Source organism: Schistocerca piceifrons, chromosome 9 (genome assembly GCF_021461385.2).
Source record: "Schistocerca piceifrons isolate TAMUIC-IGC-003096 chromosome 9, iqSchPice1.1, whole genome shotgun sequence".
NCBI lineage: Eukaryota > Metazoa > Arthropoda > Insecta > Orthoptera > Acrididae > Schistocerca > Schistocerca piceifrons.
The window spans coordinates 33,882,088-33,906,446 of record NC_060146.1 but is presented as its reverse complement, the minus strand read 5'-3'; the positions used below and the strand labels follow the sequence as shown (position 1 = coordinate 33,906,446).

General features: G+C 42.7%; 1 protein-coding gene across 1 annotated transcript in view; it reads left to right on the top strand.

Annotated features, from left to right (window-relative positions):
• The window catches only part of LOC124716669 (THAP domain-containing protein 2-like), a 40,201-nt gene extending 22,399 nt beyond the window's left edge, over window positions 1-17,802 (top strand). Inside the window, exon 3 of the mRNA XM_047243207.1 lies at window positions 17,551-17,802. Within this exon, the coding sequence (XP_047099163.1) occupies window positions 17,551-17,802 (252 nt within the window). The remainder of the gene's footprint in view (window positions 1-17,550) is intronic.
• The last annotated feature ends 6,557 nt before the right edge of the window (window positions 17,803-24,359 follow it).

Genomic DNA, 24,359 nt, shown 5'->3' with positions numbered 1-24,359 from the left:
TGGAACCATTTGAATCACGTAGCTCATACATGCAACAGTAAGGTTGTAACATGAATATTTTGCCAAACTTTACTCCAAGTGATTGTGGGGAAGTTCTTTGCTAATTTGCTTATACACTTATCTTCTGCCAGCACTTTATAGACTTCCTTGCTTGTTCAGTTCCTTACCCTTTATCTGACGTAGCTATTCTCTATAATATATGTTTTAATATGCAACAACCTATAATTAATATGGCCGACCATAGCTGGAAACCTGCTATCTGGAGGAGACGCAACCTTCACAACGTCTGCTGTGGGATTTCCGTCACCTGCTGCTGGGACATTTGCTGTCCTAAATATCAACAGAGCTCTGCATTTATCTCTAACGTTGGTTAGCCTTAAGCCACCATTTGTTTCAGGTAGATTCATGGTTTGGTAATTAACCATAAGGACACACCATGTCCATATGAACTACACTGGAACATATTCATTGCGTTTCTGTATTGTTGGAGGCAAGGGGAAAATACTTGCGAGGGAGTACACCTTAGGTAGCATAGCATGATTTATCAGCGTGATTTTTTTCTGTTATTACTAGAAGACGAGTGGAATTCTTTCTTAATATCGCTCAGATGCTACTGAGCTTCATTTTAAAATTCAAGGCTGTTGTCTTGGTAGGAAATTGGAAATTTGTGGTAAGGTTTTATGGGACCAAATTGCTGAGGTCATCGGTCCCTAAGCTTACGCACTACTTAATCTAACTTACACCAAGGACAACACACACCCATGCCGGAGGGAGGACTCGAATTTCCGACGGGGAGAGTCTCGCGGAACGTGACAAGACGCCGTAGACCGTGCGCCTACCGGATGCGGCTATTGGTAGGGCATTCGCTGAACCACATCCCTAGAAGTTTGATGCTATCTGCATTTCTACTGGTCCAGTTTCAATGAATCATATCCCTCGACCTAACTGCAAAATGCTGGATTTCCTTACATTGACTTTAGCTCCAGAATAGTAACTACACATTTGAATCACGTCTTGTATCTTCATAACATCGGTTGGATCAGACATGTACACGGCCAGGTCATCACTGTAACATCTACAAACATATTTGTTGCCTCCATTTTCATTTCCATTAAGCTTCTCAGATAGTGGTCGTAGAACTTGCTCGATTGATATTGAGAACGGTAGCATCGAGAGGGAGCAGCCTTGTCGTATCGATGCTAGAATGGGAAATCTTTATGTTAATTGTCCATTTACAAGAATTCTTGAAGTCATATTAATGTATAATCTCCTGATTTACAAAAAATGGCTTCAATCTCATTTTCGACATGACACGTAGCAGGTAGTTGTGATGGACCCTGTCAAACGCTTTGTCTATGTCTAACAACATGATGGTCACTCTGCAGTTGGATGCCGAAGCGACAGCCGTTAGATCACGGTATTCCTACAGCGCTTGCTGTATTGCCCTCCTTGGGACGGTACACGTCTGATACTGACCTGTGAGGAGACCAACAACGGTGTTCAGTCGATGAAGCAATACGGTAACAGCTAGTTTCGTAGTCAGCGTTTAGAAGCTATTTAGGACGAGTGTTTTGCAAATCATTAGCTCTTCTAAAAACTCACAAGGAAGTGTGGCAGACGTACAAAATGGCTCTGAGAACTATGGGACTTAACTTCTGAGGTCATCAGTCCCCTAGAAGTTAGAACTAATGAAACACAACTAACCTAAGGACATCACACACATACATGCCCGAGGCAGGATTCGAACCTGCGACCGTAGCGGTCGCGCAGTTCCAGACTGTAGCGCCTAGAACCGCTCGGCCATCGCGGCCGGCGGCAGACGTACATTATTCGTTGAGCACTGCGGTCAACATACCGCCGATCAAATTCCAGCACTTTAAGTAAAACCCTACCCGTAATCCATCAGGTTCAGCGTGTTTGTTTTCTGGGGTTCCTTTCAACGCTTAGTACAGTTCTCTTCAGTAATCTGAGAGTCCAGATCTGCATTTTCTGCTTCCGTCATAGTCGGTTCGGTGCAGTTTAAAAAACCGTCAAAATTGTCGTTGTCGTCAGTGTCTTCTGCAGAATATAGTCTCGTTGGACAAAATTTTTGGTGTACTGTAGGTGGATAAGTTGTCATCAATCATCATTTCATGCTCGACGTCGCTTTTGTCTCTCGATCTTATTTTAACTCCCTATATTTGTTGACGTTTCACAGCGTTATTTTGGCTTTGACCCGTTTTATTTCCATGATGTGACGTGGCATATTTGCAGCATCTCCATGTAATTCTCTTAGACACCGGAAGTAGAAGTCCATTGTGTGTGTTTCCCACCATTTCTTTTGAAAAGCATAACTTTTTAGTTTTAGCCAGTGTGGCTTGCGAACCGAGCTGTGTCTGTTTCGGCAGAAATTCCTCGTCCACTTCCTAACTTTTTGACACGTCTAGGGATAGTTCCATCCTTGAATAACGTGGGGGTACCGCTTTTAGGTCCTCTATTGAGGATAGCATTGTATATCGCGATATGTCCCACCCTGTTTACTCGCACTTCGTGCAACATGACTGACTTACCGAAAGTATATATAAAATCTCGTATGCACTCTATTTTGGTCAGATTAGAGATTCTGTTAATGTTAACGGTAGCTGTTCTATATTTCAAATAACTTCCGGGAATTCAGCCAGATAAAACTTTCAGCGACCGCCGATATTTCGGCGGGAGAACACCCCTCCGTTTTCAAGGCAAACTGCAACGGACAGGCGACATACATGCAAATTTAAAACCTCGGTTCTCGAACTGACGCAGGAAAGATAACACACAAACTGAACACTGGTGCCACCAAAGATGATCGAAGTCAGAGCTGTCGATAGTGAGACTACGAACTCGCAGGTGAGGTAGCATTGACTCTGTCCCTCTGTTTTTTGACAAGATAGCCGGATTCCAAACAGAGTTTAAACAAAAACCTCCATCCCTGTTACCGAGGTTGCTCACTAATTTAATCTCAACTGCCTTCTTAATAACACTGTCCCAATAGCTTGACGTGCATGTCAATATCTCTGTGTTATTATATAACATAATTTGCATGTACGTTGCAGTTTGCCTTGAATATGACGAGGTGTTCTCCCGCCGAAATATCGGCGGTCGCTGAAAGTGTTACCTGGCTGAAATACCCGAAGTCATATGAAAGTTGTATACGCCAGGAGAACTCAGTTCTCACAAGCTGTTCTATATGATTGTAAATCAGTACCAGTACTCATTTCGGTCAGTCCTCGATTCACAGCTGTGCGTTAATAGAAGTTGTCTTCCATGTCTGCACCCATGCCACCGAGCGTCCCTGTATCGCGTCTGCCACCGTGTGTTGCTGGCAGATTCCACTCTTCCATTTCTTCATGCCCAGGTGTGTTGTCATGTAATGTTGCAGACACGTCCTTGCTGTACGGAGTGAGATTTTCAATACGTCCCTGTGTTCTGCGCCAGCCATTTGGCATTCTTTGCTTTGGGGTTTCTCCTGAATTTTTTTCCGATTCTTCGAGCCTCGTCTTCTAGAGTCGCCGCCATTGCTTGGTTATGAACACCTTCTTCCTTATCGTCTTCCGATGCCTGTGGATGGTTGGCTTTCCGTGTTCCTTTTTTCTCATTTCGTGCCTCCGTAGGTTGGTTGTTCATATTTGCTGATCTTTTTTTTAAAATTTTTATGGTGTTTTTGTATTCCTCTAATTTTCCTATTTCACGGTCTGACAGTTCTGCCACCCATGATTTCTTCGCCATTTATTGATGATCTTATTGGCTTTTCGATGGTGTGTCATGTAGTTTCTGTAGTGCTTGCTTCGCTTTTCCTCTCAGGTGGGCGAAGTTTTTTCAATTCCGTGATGGGCAATCCTCCGTTTTTTGTTTTCTGTGGTGGAGCTTTCTGTCGTTTCGTCGTATGTCATCTGTGATACAGGCTCATGTGCGGACTTCAGTTGAGTATTTGGAGCTGCGGTCATGTCGTCGTCGTTTGCGTTGTTGTGCGCAATATCTGCACCACTGCCTCGTTCGTTGTCGTGGGGTCACATGTCTGCGTTTTCTGCTTTGGTCTTTTCCATTCGTGCTTCCTCTTCGACGTGGCCCGGGGTCATCAGTAACTTCCTCTGATGTCTTAGCTAGGGTTCCAAGAACTGCTGGGACGTACGTTATCAGTAGTTGGCAGTTGTGGCATAATGGGTGGGACAGCTGCCTCCCTCGTCCGTAGTTGTGTCACTCGGCGCTCCGGACACTGAAAGGGTACATGCCGCGTGGAACCACATCCAGTGCATGCTGTAGGCTGCCCCTCATAAATATCAATAGCCGTATATCCACAGACGATTATACGTGAGGGAACATTCTAAGTCTTGTTTTCATAACAGTAACATCACCGACATTGCCGACAGAACGTTCAGTATAATCCACAAGTAGGTCACATTTTTCGGGATTCTTTAACTTAAGATAGACGGATTACTACTGGTCGACGGATGAATTTCAGCAACTCTATATGATCAAAAGTATCCTGACACCACCAAAAACATACGTTTTTCATATTAGATGCTTTGTGCTGCCACCTACTGCCAAGTACTCCATATCAGTGACCTCAGTAGTCATTAGACATCGTGAGAGACGAGAGTGGGTCGCTCCGCTGAACTCACGGACTTCGAACGTGGTCGGGTGATTGGGTGTCACTTATGTCATACGCCTGTACGCGAAATTTCCACACTAGGTCACTGTTTCCAATGTGATAGTAATATGGAAACGTGAAGGGGCACGCACAGCACAAAAGCGTACAGGCCGACGTCGTCTGTTGACTGACAGAGACCGCCAACAGTTGAAGAGGGTCGTAATGTGTAATAGGCAGACATCTATCCACAGGAGTTCCAAACTGCATCAGGATCCACTGCAAGCACTATGACAGTTAGGCGGGAGGTGAGAAAACATGAATTTCATGGTCGAGCGGCTGCTCATAAGACACACACCACGCCAGTAAATGCCAAACGACAGCCTCTCTTGGTGCAAGGAGCGTAAACATTGGACGATTGAACAGTGGAAAAACATTGTGTGGAGTGATAAATCAGAGTAAACAATGTGGCGATCCGATGGCAGGCTGTGGTTATGGCGAATGCCCGGTGACCGTCATCTGCCAACGTTTGTAGTGAAATTAGTAAAATTCGGAGGGGGTAGTGTTATGGTATGGTCGTATTTTTCATGGAGAGGGCTAGTACCTCTTCTTGTTTTGCGTGGCACTATCACAGCACAGGCCTACATTGTTGTTCTAAGCAACTTCTTGCTTCTCACTATTGAAGAGCAATTCGGAGATGGCGATTGCATCTTTCAACACGATCGAGCACCTGTTCATAATGCACGGCCTGTGGCGGAGTGGTTACACGACAATAACATCCCTGTAATGGACTGGCCTGCACAGAGTCCTCACCTGAATCCTATAGAACACCTTTGGTATGTTTTGGAACACCGACTTCGTGCCAGGCCTCACCGGCCGACATCGATACCTCTCCTCAGTGCAGCACTCTGTGAAGAATGGGCTGCCATTCCTCAAGAAACCTTTCAGCACCTGACTGAACGTATACCTGCGAGAGTGGATGCTGTCATCAAGGCTAAGGGTGGGCCAACACCATACTAAATTTCAGCATTACCGATGAAGTGCGCCAAAAACGTGTAAGTCATTTTCAGCCAGGTGTCCGGATACTTTTGATCACATAGTGTATAATTCCACAATTAGATCACATTTTTCGGGATTCTTTAGCTTAAGATAGACAGTCTACTACTGGTCGAAGGAAGGATTCCAGTTATATCCTCAGCTGTTAAGTGCTTCTTCCATAAAGTCCTCTACCACAAACGGCTTAGGTCGTGCATAGTTATTGTCAAACATAAACTTCAAAGTGTCCTTCCTTACAGGTTCTGCCATCAAAAATGCTGTCTGATCTGTGGCAATAAGTTACGAAAGCTCAACGGCGTTAAACTCACTGACAACACCACACGGCCAGCTGGTGTGGCCGAGCGGTTCTAGGCGCTTCAGTCCGGAACCGTGTGACTGCTACGGTCGCAGGTTCGAATCCTGCCTCGGGCATGGATATGTGTGATGTCCTTCGGTTAGTTAAGTTTAAGTAGTTCTAAGTTCTAGGGGACTGATGACCTCAGATGTTAAGTCCCATAGAGCTCAGAGCCATTTGAACCATTTTTGAACACCACACGGCTACCAGCAGTGGAGACGTAAGCACAACCCGCATCTCTCGCCACAGCTGCCAGGGCCAAACGCGCTAGTCAGCTATCCCAAGCACGTCCTCACAGCTTTACTCCCTTCAGTGCCTCAGTAGGCAAGATTAGCACTCCTGGGATAAAGGATATTGCGGTGGCACGCATTATCCATAGCCTGGGGCTAAGCCGTGTTTCCGCAATATTCTTTCTTCCAGGCGTGTTAGTGTTGTATGTTTCGCAGGAGAGCTTCTGTGAAGTTTGGGAGTATTAGATGAGATACTAGCGGAAGTACAGCTGTGAGAAGCGGCTGTAAGTCGCGCTTGGGTAGCTCTGGTGGAAGTGCACTTGTCAGTGAAATGCAAAGGCTCCGATTTCGGTTTTCGATACCGACAACAATTTTTAATCTGCCGAGAAGTTTCAATAAATTATTTTGATTACGTTAACCTAGCGAAGATTTGTTTTGGCTGACTCATTTTACCATTTTTATCCATCTTTCCCTCCTGTTTTAATGTTTCATTATATGTTTTCTTTCTCTCCTTCGTTCGGGCACCAGGCAGACCTCATTCTCGGCGGCATTGCCCCTGTCATTATCGCTTGCAGTTTCTTTAATGGTACGGTGATAACTGTCCGCATACCCTCTTAGAGTAAAAAACACAAATCGCGATGTGACGCAGTTTTCAACAATACTGCGGTCTCTTTAACGCCCCGTGCCGTATCTTAGCAACAGTCTGAGACGATTCGAATGGCGAGCAACACGAGTGTTCCTGATCGCATTCAGCAAAACCTTCAAAATTCGTGGAATGCAGTAGGGGCACGGGCAAGAATGGCGGTGTCTGGTAAGTCATGAACCAGCATCTTACTTCTGCGAATCCTTAGCAGCCAAAACTAGAAGCGTTGAATCAATTGTACCTTTCTGCGGACGCATAACACAAATTCTCACGTCAGATATGTTTAATGAATATGGAGACCTTCGACACAGCAATTATATTCAGGGTGATTTAATTGTGCAACTGTTTATCGCAGACTGTTTATCGCGGTTAGTCTAAAGCAGTTTGTATTGGAGACAAATTAATTTTATAAATCTTGTAATTAGAGTGAGATCGGAATACTACAAATTATAAATGATCATATGGAACTACCCGTGCCAAGTGCGTGTCGTATTCGCTCGTTTAAATAACGTTCGAGAAGTTTGGTACATCGCCAAGCTGTCTTGAAACACACGTTTTCTAGGGTCCTATCGTAAGAAATAATATACTGTTAAAAGAATTTCTAACGGGTTGCAGATGAATTTCTAGTATTAAGTGCTATTTGTGATTCCAACTGTCAGCTTTTACCAGTGACATCCTGTGTGACGCCATGAGTTCACGATCTGAAGAATGTACTGCATGATGTACTGGCGTTGTTATTAAATGTTATCTGTGGTTCTCTTAGTAACTGACGTAAAATATGCTGTTTTTTTGCAAATACGTCGCTATTTTCGAGGGTGTGGCTAGGCAGGGACCTAAGTGAACAGCCCGAATTGCTGTGAGTCAATCAAGTAGCACTCGTATTTATAATCTTGGTTCTCCTAAATATATATGACTACTTTTTTCCGAATATGGCATGATTTCCGAAGGTGACTCTAAGTAAGAACCTAAGAGCAAAGCTTAAATTGCTACATGTGAAACGATTTGCAGCTATATTTATAATCTTGGTTCTCACAAAAATTTGGCTGTTTTTCCTTTTTTAGTATGTCGCACGATCGCCGAACGTGTGGTTACGCAGCAACCTAATAGCTTAATTTCAGTTCTCCATTTCACGGTTGATTATTTTTCCTGATTTTTCTTAGTGTTTATGTTTATTTCTGCTACGACTTTTTTGTGTCTCTATACGAGTCAAGTCGTGATTTTTCATAGAGTGTTTGTGTTTATTTCTGCTGCGACTTTTTTTGTGTCTCAATACGAGTCAAGTCGTGATTTTTCATAGAGTGTTTGTGTTTATTTCTGCTGCTACTTTTTTTGTCTCTCTATACGAGTCAAGTCGTGATTTTTCATAGAGTGTTTGTGTTTATTTCTGCTGCGACTTTTTTTGTGTCTCTATACGAGTCTAGTTGTCGATTCAAACATTTGTTATTTTTAGCGTTTTACCAGTAGCTTAGCGAGCGATACGAACAAGTCAAATCCTTACCGAAATAATTAATAGCCAGTAAAAATGAAGAATAACGGAATGTGGAATCAACAATCAGTGTGATAGCATGGATGACAATTCTCAAAGAATGCACAATACACACCTACTGTAACAACAGCAGCACAGAAAGCAACACCAAGAAAGCATAGTCTACAGGGCATTCTTTTAGAGTTTTCGTATGTGATTCCGCTCTAATTGCCGATTCTGCGTTCCTTTATTACGTCATTTTCTTTACGTGAGGGTTGCTAATTCCTTTAGGATTCAACTTATGATATTGCTTCCTGTACTACTGCAAAAACGCTATAAATAACAAACCATGGAATCGTTGACTGGAATTGACCTATGTAGGTCAAATCTAGTTACCGGTTCCTAGATATTTTATTTATCACGGTAGTACAGAAAGCGACACCAAAAACAGAAATCCTGTAGCAAAGAACTGCACATACCTACTACGAAAACAACGCTGAATATAATGAATGTAGGAATCGATAAGTAGAACTGTCCTATACAGCTCCATTCTAGTTAACGATTCCAAGATTTGTTTGTGTATTTTCGTTACCTGTGTAGTGTCCTTACTCTATGGAATTCAGTATTTTTTTCTCCTTATTTCCTGCTTATTTCCTTGTTACGTTTTCTGTATATTTTCTGTTTTGCAGGTGTTGTGTTAGATGTTAGTTGCCCCCGCCCAAAACCCCACCTTCCCATGTTAATCCCGTTAGGTTCAATACCTATTACTAAGAAGTACCACTATTCCATAACATTACGCGTTTACTATGCGTAATATTGTAGTGAACTGTAAATATCGTATATGGTTCTTTCACGACTACTCACGTAAACTCTGACCAGAATTGAGGCATTGAGAACCATAAGGGCCCGAATAACGTACACAAAGTTTTGAGAAAAGTAGATGTTTGTGAAAACCAAATTTATGGGGAAACCACCAGTTTCATAGCTTTGACTTTCCAGTTGGAAACCGTAACACATCAACTAAGATGGTGTTCAGATTTAAATTATCTGCTCTTCTTCTTCTTTACCTAGCCTGTATCCCGTATCTTCACGGGGTCAGTACGTTAATTTGTTAGTAGTACAGGGAGCACGATGCCCCTTCCTGTTGCCAACTCTTGCCCCCCCCCCCCCCCCTCCTCCACCAACCTTCTTTGGGTACAGTTTTGGCAGATATATCAAGGGCGCAGGATTACCTTGGTACTGCTTATATCAACTTTTATACTGTGCTACTTTTTTGTCAGTTGATTTTTCTCAAAATTGCCCTGGGAACGAAGTACTCAAGACAAAATACGTGTTTTGGCAAAATCATACGCATTTTTAAGGCGTGATATCTAGAAACACGCAAGGACTAAAAGAATTGTACACACAACTTTGTCGTAAGTTTTATCATCTACAAAATTTATTCAGGCTATTTTAACCGAAATTTCATTGGACGGGAGAAATGTGGGGGAAAAGGATTTTGCCATGATTTCGGCTGGTTAGCCCAAACATGGCCGAATGCACACATGCGCTCCAATGACGAGATTTGGAATTTATAACAGGAGGCCAGTGCACGCTACACAATAAAAAAACTGGAACTACAGAGATGATTACGATCACGGATCATTAATTTCACTCGACTGCACACCTGCGTATGTCAGATATATTCCAGTGTAAAGTTCTAACGTAAACAACAGCCTGACGGAGTCAGTTCACGCTGTGGAATATACTGTACGGTATTATTGCACCAAGTGGGCGTCACCAACACGGCTTCAAAGTGGTCATTTCGTTCACCATAGCGTTTTCGAATGCAGATCATTAACGTGTCACACAATGTATCATAAGATGAACGTAAAACTGCCGTCTGCGTCAAAATAGACGTCATCAGATTCGTGACGTGTATTTCGTGATTCTCACATCGGAAGAACGAAAGCGACAAGAAATATTCGAAATGACTGTAACGGAATGCTGTTAGGTCATTAATAACAACACATCTAACTTTTTTACCTGTTCCGACGCACAATCAATAAATATAAAAGCAGTTTCACTTACTATATAGGTTTTGCCCATGGGTTAACGTGATGGATAACGACTGCCGTGAAAGAGCGAGAACTCTTGAAATCCAGAGTTTCAACTCTTGAAATGTCAGCATTTCGAGTATATGTGTGACTCATACATGCTACACACCCCACATGCGAAATTTCATCACATAACGTAGCTCATCTGGATGGAAGTAACACACATCTCAAAGACCTGCAGTTCTTACTGGGCCGGGAGTCCGCTTCCGTCAACTGCTCCATTCTCTTTCCTTCCGCTTTCCTAAAACTTTCTTGACAACTTGGGGTACAGCACCGCCTTGGCTCCGTCCCCGGACCTGCCCGCCCCGTGACCTTTGTGAGTTTCCCAAGGATGGTACCCTTCACTTGTTTATCGTCGGGCATTTTCTGCTCTATGTGCACAAATGAAGGAAGCCACATTTATTTACACTGATGGCTCAAAAACATCGTTTGGTGTAGGGAGTGCCTATATTGTTGGCGACACCCCAAATCGATTTCGGCTTCCCGACCAGTGTTCGGTTTATACTGAGGAGCTTTACGCTGTTCTACAGGGTGTCCAATACATCCGTCGCCATCAGCGGATACAGTATGTTATCTGCTCAGATTCTCTCAGCTCTCTCCTCAGTCTCCAAGCTCTCTACCCTGTCCACCCTCTGGTCCACCGGATTCAGGGCTGTCTGCGCTTGCTCCACCTGGGGGGCGTCTCGGTGGCGTTCCTCTGGCTCCCGGGACACGTTGGTATCTGTGGAAATGAGGCGGCCGATATTGCGGCCAGGCTGCAGTCTCTCTTCTTCGTCCAGCTATTCAATCGATTCCCTTCGCCGATCTACGGAGCGTTTTATGTCGTCGAGTTGTTCTTTTATGGCACGCACATTGGTCGACACTTCCCCATAATAAATTGCGGGACGTGAAAGCTCTTCCCTGTGCTTGGACCTCTTCCTCCCGAACGCGCCGTCGGGAGGAGGTAATTTTAACTCGACTCAGGATAGGGCACTGTCTTTTTAGCCATCGACATCTTTTAAGCGGCGATCCTCCCCCACTCTATCCCCGCTGCTCTCAGCTGTGGACGGTAAGACAGCTTTTACTTGAGTGCCCCTATTTTACTCCGTTACGCGCCCGTCTACAGCTGTCGCCTGATATATCTTCCATTTTAGCAGATGACACGCGCTCAGCCGATCGTGTTCTCGAATTTATTAGTGCCAGTGAGATGACGTCAGTCACTTGAAGCTCTTTTTGGGGACAACCAACCCCCTTCTATAGTGGTTTTTTAAGCTTTCCTTCTGTTTTTAGTTTCTCCAATTTTTTGAGTTTCGTTCCCATTGCTGCTGGTTTCCAGTTTCGCTATTTACCTTTTCCTAAGTCACAGACCGTGCGCTAATGACCGTAGCAGTTTAGCGTGCTAAAACCATAAAAAAAACACAATCATAGCTGTCCACACTCTCTTACTGGTAATATATTCTAACCTTTATGCCAAGGAAACTTTCTCGTCCACACTGAAATAAGAAATTCTAATTTTGTGTTACTGATCTCCTTAAAACAAAACTAGTTACTTGCGATTCAGCTTTTCTATTGCTGTCAACTGGTAAGTCATAGGATAGATCATTTACGATTCTCTTGTAACGCTCACTTAGCAGCTTGTGAGTAGTGGGACAAAGCAGCCACCAGCGCATTTTGCTAGTGCCAATTCCCTACATAAGGCGCAGGTATGCACTCAGAGGCAAATCTATTGTTCTCCTTTAATTGACAGGTCATTAACCTATCGTTCTCCTTTGACTGACAGTCCCTTAACCTATTGTTCTGCTAAAAGGATCCTTCCTTTTGATTGACAGGTCCTTAACTTATTGTTCCTCGATCACATTTCTTTTTTTAACCCTGATTGCGCGAGGAATACCGTCATGAAACACACGCCACACGTAATTGCACACAGTTAAAAATCTTTTGATCATGAAGCATGCTCCGCCCACCGTGCCCTGTCCACTGGACTGCACAGGACACTACCGCACATATGCTCCCAGGAGTCAGGGTGCACCGGTGGTCCCCACAAAGTCACAACGTGGCCGTCAGCAGCCAAACCGAGCACAGGTGTCAGTTCGGGTCCTGCAACGATGAGGTGGTTGCATCCCTGTGATACATGACACCTGAGAAATATATGTCAAAATACGTGTTCACCTAGGCACTTATGCCGGCACGATGATGCAGAACTGCAGGTCTAGTGCTTTAGAAATCTGTTCCAATGCTTACCAGAATAGCTCAGGGTGCAATGTTCCTAGTGATCCTAATGGGAAATGCAAGCTGTGTCTAGCTGTGCACGCGTGTTTACCTGCCCAACGTGGCTGATGCATCACTGCAAAATGTTAGCATAGTGACTCACCATCTAAAAGTTCTCAGTGTTGTACTGACGTCACATGGCTGTGTAAATAGCCTCTCGGAAATTGTTAAGTGTCGCAGAAATAGTTAACGGTTGCTTTTGTAGGAGCTTTCATGATGTCTCAGCTTGTCCGCATGGAAGTTCCTGTCCTGACAGAACCTGTTTACGAAAATAGCCTAGAATAACGCTGAATATGTTCCTCCTGATGCTCCTAACGTGGCACCCTTCCTGGAAATCGTTAAGTCCTGCTTTCAACAAACATCTCTGAAACACAAATGTTCTCACTGCTATACAGGGTGGTCCATTGATCGTGACCGGACCAAATATCTCACTAAATAGGCGTCAAACGAAAAAACTACAAAGAACGAAACTCGTCTAGCTTGAAGGAGGAAACCAGATGGCGCTACGGTTGGCCCGCTAGATGGCACTACCATAGGTCAAATGGATATCAATTGCGTTTTTTAAATGGGAACCCCCACATTTTATTGCATTTTCGTGTAATACGTAAAGAAATATGAATGTTTTAGTTGGACCACTTTTTTCACTTTGTGATAGATGGCGCTGTAATAGTCCCAAACAAATGGCTCACAATTTTAGATGAACAGTTGGTAACAGGTATGTTTTTTAAATTAAAATACAGAACGTAGGTACATTTGAACATTTTATTTCGGTTGTTCCCACGTGATACATGTACCTTTGTGAACATGCTGCTACAGCGTGATTACCTGTAAATACCACATTAATGCAATAATTGCTCAAAATGATGTCCGTCAACCTCAATGCGTTTGGCAATCTGTGTAACAACATTCCTCTCAAGAGCGAGTAGTCCACCTTCTGTAATGTTCGCACATGCATTGACAGTGTGCTGATCATGTTGTCAGGCGTTGCCAGTGGATCACTATAGCAAATATCCTTCAACTTTCCGCACAGAAAGAAATCCTGGGACTTCAGATTCAGTGAATGTGTGGGCCATGGTATGGTGCTTTGATGACCAATCCACCTGTCATGAAATATGCTATTCAATACCGCTTCAACCAAACATGAGCTATGTGCCGGACATCCATCATGTGGGAAGTACATCGCCATTCTGTCATGCAGTGAAACATCTTGTAATAACATCGGTAGAACATTATGTAGGAAATCAGCATACATTGCACCATTTAGATTGCCATAGATACAATGGGGGCCAATTATCCTTCCTCCCATAATGACGCACCATACATTAACCCGCCAAGGTCGCTAATGTTACACTTGTCGCAGCCATCGTGGATTTTCCGTTGCCCAATAGTGCATATTATGCCGGTTTACGTTACCACTGTTGGTGAATGACGCTTCGTCACTAAATAGAACGCATGCAAAAAATCTGTCATTGTCCCGTAATTTCTCTTGTGCCCAGTGGCAGACTGTACACGATGTTCACAGTCGTCGCCATGCAATTCCTGGTGCCTAGAAATATGGTACAGGTGCAATCGATGTTGATGTAGCATTCTCAACATACGTTTTTGAGATTCCCGATTCTCGCGCAATTTGTTTGCTACTGATGTGCGGATTAGCCATGACAACAGGTAAAACACCTACTTGGGCATAATCACGTTTCACATGTGGCTGAACAATTCCTGTTTCCTTAAATAACGTAACTATCCGGCGAACGGTCCGGACACTTGGACGATGTCATTCAGGATACCGAGCAGCATACATAGCACACGCCCGTTGGGCATTTTGATCACAATAGCCATACATCAACACGATATCCACCTTTTCCGCAATTGGTAAACAGTCCATTTTAACACAGGTAATGCATCACAAAGCAAATACTGTCCTCACTGGCAGAATGTTACGTGATACCACGTACTTATATGTTTGTGACTATGACAGTGCCATCTATCACAAAGCGAAAAAAGTAGTCCAACTAAAACGTTCATATTTCTTTACGTACTACACGAATATGTAATAAAAATGGGGGTTCCTATTTAAAAAAAAAAACGCAGCTGATATCCATTTGACCTATGGCAGCGCCATCTAGCGGGCCAGCCATATCGCCATCTGGTTTCCCCCTTCAAGCTAGACGAGTTTCATTCTTTGTAGTTTTTCCGTTTGATGCTTATTTCGTGAGATATTTGGCCCAGTCACTATCAATGGACCACCCTGTATAGAGGCTCCTATGTACTGGCACACAGGATGTCTTGTGAGTGAATGGAGCATTATGATCAGCACTTACCGAATTTACCTGCTAAATTAATGATGATGTCAGTATAGAAGCACTGTCTGCCTTTTTCTTTCTGCAGACGAGACTTTCAGTCCCGAAACTATTTTGTACAGATCGCTATATTGCACTGACAGTTAAGCCCTGCAAAAGTGACCTACAGATCGTCAAGTATGGAAAGACTCTTACTCAAATACACTACTCTGCCAATGAGGACGAAAACTTGAACATGAGAGCATAAAACCAATCTCCAACCCAAAAATATGTCACCGCGTGCTGTGTCGATGTTGTAAACATACAATTCGTATCCTGCGCCATAAAAAATCGCCCCTTTCGCATCATTCATAGATCTATCGACCACCAGACACTCGTACATATACCGTGAAGACCGTTGTACAAAGGCTGGGTCAGTTCCCCTTGGCACAAAGGAGTCACTGTTCATGGTCCCGACCTGCTTGCTTTGCTCGTTTTCTACACCAGTCTCCAGACTCTGGGATTACAAGATCATATGTAATTTCACATGGCTTGCCAGAAATCATACCGTTTTCGCGATACTTCTCGATATCTAATACATAGCAATAATGCGTGCTTAGTAGTATCGCTTGTGCAGTATAATTTCGGAGATATAGACCGGAAATTATTTCTCTAGAAACTTTAAACCTTAATGAGGTGGAGCTTGCTATAAACCACCGAGTAACTAGAAAATGATCTTGCAGATAGATCATTGGAACAGATTTCTAAAGCGCTAGACCCACAGCTCTGCAGCATTGCACCAGCAACGATGTCTAGGTGAGCACATATTGCGATAAGTATTTCTAGGCTATCATGTATCAAAGGGATGCCACCATTTCATCCTTGCGGGACCCGAACTGACACCTGCATGTGGTTCAGCAGCTGATGGCCACATTGACACTTTGCGGTGCATCCCGATTCCTAGGAACATGTGCGGTAGCGTCCTGTCCGGTCTAGTGGACAGGGTACGGTGGGCAGTGCGTGCTTCACGTTCGAAGGATTTTTAACTGTGTGTAATTACGTGTGATGGGTGTTTCATGACGGTATTCCTCGCGCAATCGGAATAAAAAAAGAAATGAGATCGATATAATTACTTCTCACAAGACCTGCATCTTTCCAAACAGCAGAGAATGATGAGCAAGTGAAATTCAAGCCCCACAAACTCTTTTATTTTATAAAAAACAATATACCCTTGAATTTACCTTCGTGAGCTCCTTCCTCTCCACTGCAGAGCTGCTAATTTCCAGGTAGCAGAGGGAAGGGAGAGAGTGAAGGGGGCGAGAGGGGCGGTGATGGGGTGGCGGGGGTGGTGATTGATTTCCTGAAAAACTCTTTAAATAAATAAATAAACTTTTTAATAATAATAAAAAATAAATAAACTCGAGGACACTATTGGCAAGATCCCAGAGAGGAACACAGTCATATTATTGCATGATTTTAACGACCAGTTAGGGAAAGAGCGGAAGTATAAGTATATAGTGGGGGAATACCCAGCTCACATGCACACTAACAGAAATGGAGAATGGCTTGTGGGACTCTGTAAACCATTTAACCTAGTAATGAAATCAACAGCCCTTAAGCATCTACCAAGAAAGCAGAAGACATGGACTTCACCCAATAAACTTCTAGGAGAGTTTCAAATAGTTCATGTGGCCATTTCAAGAAAGTCCTGTAGAGAAGTGCAGAATGTGAGAGTGTTAAGATAGCTTAACTTGGAGTCACACCACTACCTCTCCGATTTCTGTCTAGGAATACAAGAAAGTCTCAAACTCCCAAACTCAGCAAGTTTGACTTGGAAAAACTGAAAACCTGCAATATGCTTACAGAGATAATGCAAACACTAGATCATGAATGCAACAACTGGGACCAATGAAGGGACCAATTACCTGCGACCAAGCGATCACAAAGAGACAAGCAGCTTGGCTAAGATGGAGCTCACAGAAGTCCGAAACAAATATGGAGAAGTTCATAGAAGAGCCCTGGCTAACTGCCAAAACCACCAGACAGGTTTAACATCAGTACACTCAGGACCAATTGACTCCATTACATGAAGATATCAAGGAGAATAACTCTAGAAACTTTTACCAAACTTTCAAGCAAAACATTAGAAGCTATGCCCCACCCAGCTTACACTTCAGAGGACCAGATGTAAACATAGCCTATAATGACAAAGACAACTGCCACACATTGGCCACATATTTCGTCAAATATTTTGAGAATCTCCTCAACTGTGAGTCCCCTAAAACCTCCTTTATCTATCGAGATAGTCCCAGACAACCAAACTCTCGCCCTCCAACACAAGAAGAAGTGAAAAACATCATTCAGTCCATGAAGAATAACAAAGCTACAGGAGAAGACGCTATAGTTGCAGAGCTGTGGAAGCAGGCTGGAGACAAAGCAATTAGCAAGTTGACCGAGATCCTATGGAACATAGAGTGGCGAAAAGAAATGGAAGAACAAAATATACCGAGTGGTATTTACCTGGACACAACCTGGTAGCAGACTGTTTAGCTTTCACAGATAATGTGGCAGTAAAGCAGCTCTATATGCTCAAACTCCAGGCTGCCAAGGTAGGACTTCAATTGTCACTAGAAAAGACAAAATTCCTCACCAACATCAATGATACTCCCAGTGTTCTACAGTTGGAACAAGGTCAAATTGAGAAAGTTGACAGATTCAAGCATCTAGGAGAATGGTTGGAACATGAACTATCAGAAGGAACAGCACTAACAACTCTGATTAATAAGTTACAATTAGCATATCGATCAACCAATATAATAAGAAATGCCCATCTTACAATAACTCAGACCTGATAGTGTACCGGTAGCAACGAGGGGGGAGGTTTCCTGAGGGAGGGAGGGGGGGCGGGGGAACAATAAGTTAAGGACCTGTCAATCAAAAGAAAGGGTCCTTTTAGCAGAACAGTAGGTTAAGGACCTGTAAATCAAAGGAGAATAATAGGTTAATGACCTTTCAATCAAAGGAGAACAATAGGTTTGCCCCTGAGTGCATATCTGCCTCTGATGTAGGCAACTGGCACTAACAAAATGCACTGGTGTTGGCTTTGATCCACTACTCTCATGGTCTTGTGATGTTCCCTAAGGACACATATCGCATCCTTGAAGTGAGAAGAAATTCCATCATAAAACTTTTTCACTTCGCCATAGACCAGTAGATATGTCACCCCCAATACACATGCCTAGCTCAGAGCCCCCATTTCCATATGTCCAATGTATTGGTGAGAACAACTTACACCTATCCATGGCAGTATCATGTAGGAGAGTTTTTGAATCACTTCCCACACATACAAGACTGGATGCAAGTGTGGATTGATATAGCGATCGGTATTTACCTGAACACAAACGGAAGGGACTGGTAGTAGACTGTTTAGCTTTCATAGATGATCTGGCACTTATAGCAAGCTCAGTGGAAGTAGCAGTAAAGCAGCTCAGTATGCTCAAACTCCAGGCTGCCGAGGTAGGACTTCAATTGTCCCTAGAAAAGACAAAATTCCTCACCAACATCAGTGATACTCCCAGTGTTCTCCCCGCAAACATCAGTCATGGAAGTGTGATGTTGTCGACAAAGTGGTTACACGAGGGAAACTGTTCCTAGTTGGAGTAGCACCGGCTCCATTTTTCACTAAGTGTGCTCCATAACACATCCTGGAACGCTGTTCCGTGTGCGTCAATCAAAAGAAAATGTGGGCCTGGGTTTGCAAAAGAATGGCCCATATTCCCTGCACAGCACCTTTATCAATACCAATAAAAATTTATTACAACCAGACTGGCACTGCTAAACGACTGCTATTAAAAAAGCAGTCACAACAGAACATAAAGAATTTATCTGCAATTTTTTACAACTCTCTCAAGTAGATTGAGGGTTTATACAAGGGATTTTCTCTTACTCTTCGAGGAAAGCCTTATTGTTTTCTCTCAAGAAAAATTTCCACCATCTCCCATAGAGAGTCTTTGCGCTGTGTTTCTTCCCAACATGTTTCAGTTGTTTCTTTAAGGGGAGTGGCCACTGGTTCTTTTAGAAGCGTTTTCTTTTCAGTGTCTTCCAGACTAATTTGACATAACGTCTCTTCTTCCCATAATGAAATTATTAAATTTTCCTAGAGCAGATTTGTTTATTTTTCTTTCAATGAAGAGGTTATTTTATTCATGTACACGAAGAAGTTATTTCGAAGTTCTTCGTGAAGAAGCTCATCTTCTACTACGATGAGTAACTTACAAGAGACTGGAAGACTACTCGGACAATTTCTCCGCTCGGGACTGGGCGTGTGTGTTGTCCTCATCATCATTTCGTCATCATTAAGGTGCAAGTCACCGAAGTGGCGGCAACTAAAAAGATCTGCACCAGGCAGCGGAAAATCCCCAATCCCCGCCAGTACTTCCATATGAACTTTAAATATTTTTTTTTTTAGATATTTACTGAAGTATGTTGCTTTCCTTTAAGAACAAAAAGTGACTGGTAAACAGTAAGAGACCTGACCTTTTGCAGAAGGATCTGGTGTAACTACCCAACTACGTGAAGTTTTATTCGTTACACTTCCAGCCATATAAGTGAACGCAGAACACAAGAAACTTACATGGAATGCAATATCTGCCCTATTTAACGTACCAAACAAGCCAACACAAAAACTTTGGCTGAAGAGAACACCACACAGACGTGATAATAAAACGTCAAAAGCTATAAAACAGTTTCCCGACACAGAAGAAACGAATGCTGCAGTTTTTGCTAAAAAAAGCAATAATCTTCAGCACAGTCGTCTTTTGAAGAAAAATTAATTACATTTACGTAATATCCGCGTATTAGAAAGTCGAGTGACGTGTACGAAAGTGCTAATCATTAGACGTGTCAAGAAAAATGGCAATCATAGTAAGAACAGGCAGCAGCATAAGTACCTACATGCTTCTTATGCATGAAACACTGTGTTTACGTTATATTGCTTTCAGCGGAGTAAGCTACAGTTATTCCATATACGAAAGTATTTCTTCACTGAATAAGCTGATCACTGGATCAGTGAGATTTGGCTCTTTTTACATTTATTTCACGATCATTCTTGTCTTAGTTAAGCAGAAATACAATCAAAAGCAAACATTAATTTCTCGAAGTTAAGGGGGTGTTTATCTTGGTCTGCCTGTGGAGCTACTGTGTTGCAACAAAACATCAGAGAATAGTAAATAACTCGTGGCGGAAAAAATAATCTTGTAGCGAAGGCCATTAAATGTTTGCTGTCAGTCGTCTACATCGATTATATTTTTTAAAAAATTCGTATGATTATATCATAATCAGAAATAAGACAGACAATAAATAAGTGGACTACCGATTTGAAAACAACGACGTCCTTATCCAGTATATTTAGAGAAATGGTCCTCCAGTTTTATCCAGTTACTGTCGTTTCGCCACTTATGAAGAAAAAACGTTCGATAATCGAAACTGTATTTTGAACATGGCTTCATTCTCACTAACACAAGTTACGTACACGTATGTTACCATGTTTTGTTAGTTTACTATGGGTGACGTTAACCAGATTTAAATGAAATTTCTCACCCTTGTCAATCTTTCACCCTGCATTCAACACGAAACATTTTTTCGGAGACGTACATGATATTGCGTTGTACTCATTGTTCCACGCCCGCGCGTCTCTACATACTCGGAATAGCCACAACAAAGTATCTCATGTTTCGGAATAACGTATTCTTTATGCATAAACAGAGATGGATTACGAATGGAACTCTATACCAAATGAGCAGTAGTTAATCAAAAACTATTTCGACGGTGTTTGTTTATACGGGGTAGGTCCCACAACTCTCTTGCCTGACTACATATAATGGTACTACTTTTCAACGTAACCACTCTTTATGTCAATATACTTTTCACACCTCTATGCCTTTCAAAAAATAATCTTATACTGTATCGGCAAAATGTCTCATTACAGCAGCTTTCACTTTATCATCATCAAATTTCCTTCTTCGAATAAATGGCTCAAATGGCTCTGAGCACTATGGGACTTAACATCTGAGGCCATCAGTCCGCTAGAACTCCCACCTAACTGTCATAGTACTTGCAGTGGATCCTGATGCAGTTTGGAATTCCTGTTTGACGGTCTGGATAGATGTCTGCCTATGACACATTACGACCCTCTTCAACAGTCGGCGGTCTCTGTCAGTCAACAGACGAGGTCTGCCTCTACGCTTTTGTGCTATACAAGTCCCTTCACGTTTCCACTTCACTATCACATCGGAAACAGTGGCTCTATGGATGTTTAGGATTGCGGAAATCTCGCATACAGACGTATGACACAAGTGACTCCCATACACCTGACCGCGATCGAAGTCCGTGAGTTCCGCTTTTTGCTCTCTCACAGTGTCTAATGACTACTGAGGTGGCTGATGTGGAGTACCTGGCAGTAGGTGGCAGCACAATGCCCCTAACATGAAAAAGTATGTTTTTGGGGGTGTCAGGATACTATTAAAAACATTCGTGGTAAGGTCTTATGGGACCAAACTACTTAGGTCATCGGTCCCTAAGCCTACATACTATTTAATCTAACTCAAACTAACTTACGCTATGGACAACACACACACCCATGCCCGAGTGAGGACTCGAACCACCGACGGGGGGAGCCGCACGGACCGTGACAATGCGCCGCAGACAACGCGCAGGATACTTTTGCTCACATAGCGTGTGTAATAATTTTCTGCGCAATAACAATGGCTATGCCACTGATGACAGTGTCTCTAAAGCAGAGTTATTAAACACGGCTTTCAGAAACTCGTTCATCAAATGGGGCGAAGTAAATCTTCCAGAATTCGGATCCAGAACACCTGCCAACATGAGTTACTTAGAAGTAGATATCATCGGTGTAATGAAGCATCTTAAATCACTTAATAAAGGCAAGGTATCCGGTCCAAATTGCATACCAGTCGGGTTCCTTTCAACAATAGTTCCGCATCTAACAATGATACACAAACGCTCGCTCATTGAAAGATCTGTACCTAAAGATTGGAAAGTCGCACACGTCACATCAAGAAAGAAAACATGAGTAATCCGCTGAATTACAGACCCCTATCACTAACGTCCATTTGCAGTAGGGTTTTGGAACGTACTCTTGTGTTCAAACATAATCAATTATGTCGAAGAAAACGATTTACTGACTAATAGCATCCCTATCACTAACGTCCATTTGCAGTAGGGTTTTGCAACGTACTCTTGTGTTCAAACATAATCAGTTATGTCGAAGAAAACGATTTACTGACTAATAGCACGGATTCAGGAAACATCGTTCTTGTGAAACACAACTAGCTCTCTGTTCTCATGAAGTAACGAGTGCTGGCGACAGGGGTTGTTAAATTGATTCCGTATTTTTATATTTATAGAAGGCTTTCGACACCGTTCCTCACAAGCGTCTTCTAATCAACTCGCATGCCTATGAAGTATCGTGTCAGTTGTGCAACTCGATTCGTGAGTTCCTGTTAGACAAGTCACAGTTCGTAGTAATTAATGTAAAATCATCTAGTAAAATACAAGTAATGTATGGTGTTTCCCAAGGAAGTGTTTAGGCCCTCTATTGTTCTATTACTGTGTGTCAAGCTAATGATCGTAACTTGCAAACATTCTGTTGATGGTACTGACTGCCTTGTACGTTTAGTAGCGCTCAGCTGGTGCAGTATTTTCTCGAACCGTTTCTTATGGAATGCGTTTACTCAATCCTGGCACTATATGAAATCAATCTAAATTATTTGTTAGTAGGTTGCGTAAAAGTTTCATGCGTGCACTTTTGACAATGTGTACGAGCGCACGCGATGGCGCACGCGCATACGCCCGCCCGCGTGAATGGCCGTGTGTGTGTTTTTATCAAGGTCGAAATATGTTAATTGCGCTTCCCACCTCCCCCTTCTTCCTGGTGTAAGGTTAGCTTCGACTCCAATGGCATTTAAGTACAAAATTCGGATTATTCTGTTCTAAGTTTCATGTCTCAAATAGAACGCAGATTTCTATCACTTACGTAATATCTTCTTATAATATAATAAGTAGTAGATGTCTTATGTTTAGTGATCATTTCTGAGATTATATATGATAATGCGATACTGCAATTGAATTTTTTACGTCGCGGTGTAGATTGCAACGTGAGAATTAGTGGCCCACAAATTCTGCTTAGTCTCCATCAAAACTGCCTACTCTGTTTATTCATTTTGATTTAATGACCGTTTTTTCTTAACGGTTGTCCAGTGATCCATACAACCATTCTCAACAGCTATTCAAATACACCCGATCTGTGTTGAAAGAGAAATTGAATCATTCTATACAGATATAGCGGAGTTCGTATTTCGGCTTCCAGCAATAGTTCTTAACACACGCAGAGCGCGCCTATACCCTTATTGTTGCAACACAATGCAAAACGTTCATTTCAGAATTTGCTCATCACAATTGTAGCAAAACCTCTTATGTAATCTCATGCACGTAGAAGAGCTTCTTCATAATAATTTTATTCTACAGGTTATCACAAACCTAGAAACCTTAGGAGCTCCTGTCTTTACAGCAGACGCCGTAGGGGCCTATAAAAACCAGGCAAGAAAATCAAGATCGCAGAAAAGAATGAGGCGGCGCAAGAAGCAGCGATCTTTCAGGAACGAATACGCCTGAATCTAGAGGGGGGTGGGGGGGGGGGGGGGGCAAACGGAGGTATCTGCCTGGGTGGAAATTTCAGTGGGCACCAATTTCATATTCTTAAAGAACATGTTTCACAAAGCAAGCGCCTAGTGTCCAGTGCACGTTAGTCGGTCGATTGCTCATATGATTTTGAAAAGCATCCCTGCTAGTTTTTGAACATTTTTGAAACATTCTAAGTTGATTTCTGAACGGAGGTATCTGCCCGGGTGGAAATTTCAGTGGGCACCAATTTCGTATTCTTAAAGAACATGTTTCACAAAGCAAGCGCCTAGTGTCCAGCGCACGTTGGTCTGTCGATTGCTCATATGATTTTGAAAAGCATCCCTGCTGGTTTTTGAACATTTTTGAAACATTCTAAGTTGATTTCTGAACGAATCGCAAGTTGATTATTGAATGCGTGCATAGTGTACGTGATGTCTCTGCAAGGGGAAACCTGTCGCATCTAGAAATATAAACTTTCTTGTAGACAAAAGGGGACGGGGCTACACTAGCTGAGCCGAATAAACCCGAATGGGTAAATGCCAGACGTTTATATATATATATATTTTTTTGTTGACTGGGTGTGCCAATGATACGCGTTGTTATAATAATCAGCGAAATCCCTAGATTCAGACTACCAGAGTGGAAATGAACGATGAACAGTAACGACAGGAAATAAAGATCGCGTATTATCTTCTCGGTGTTCCTA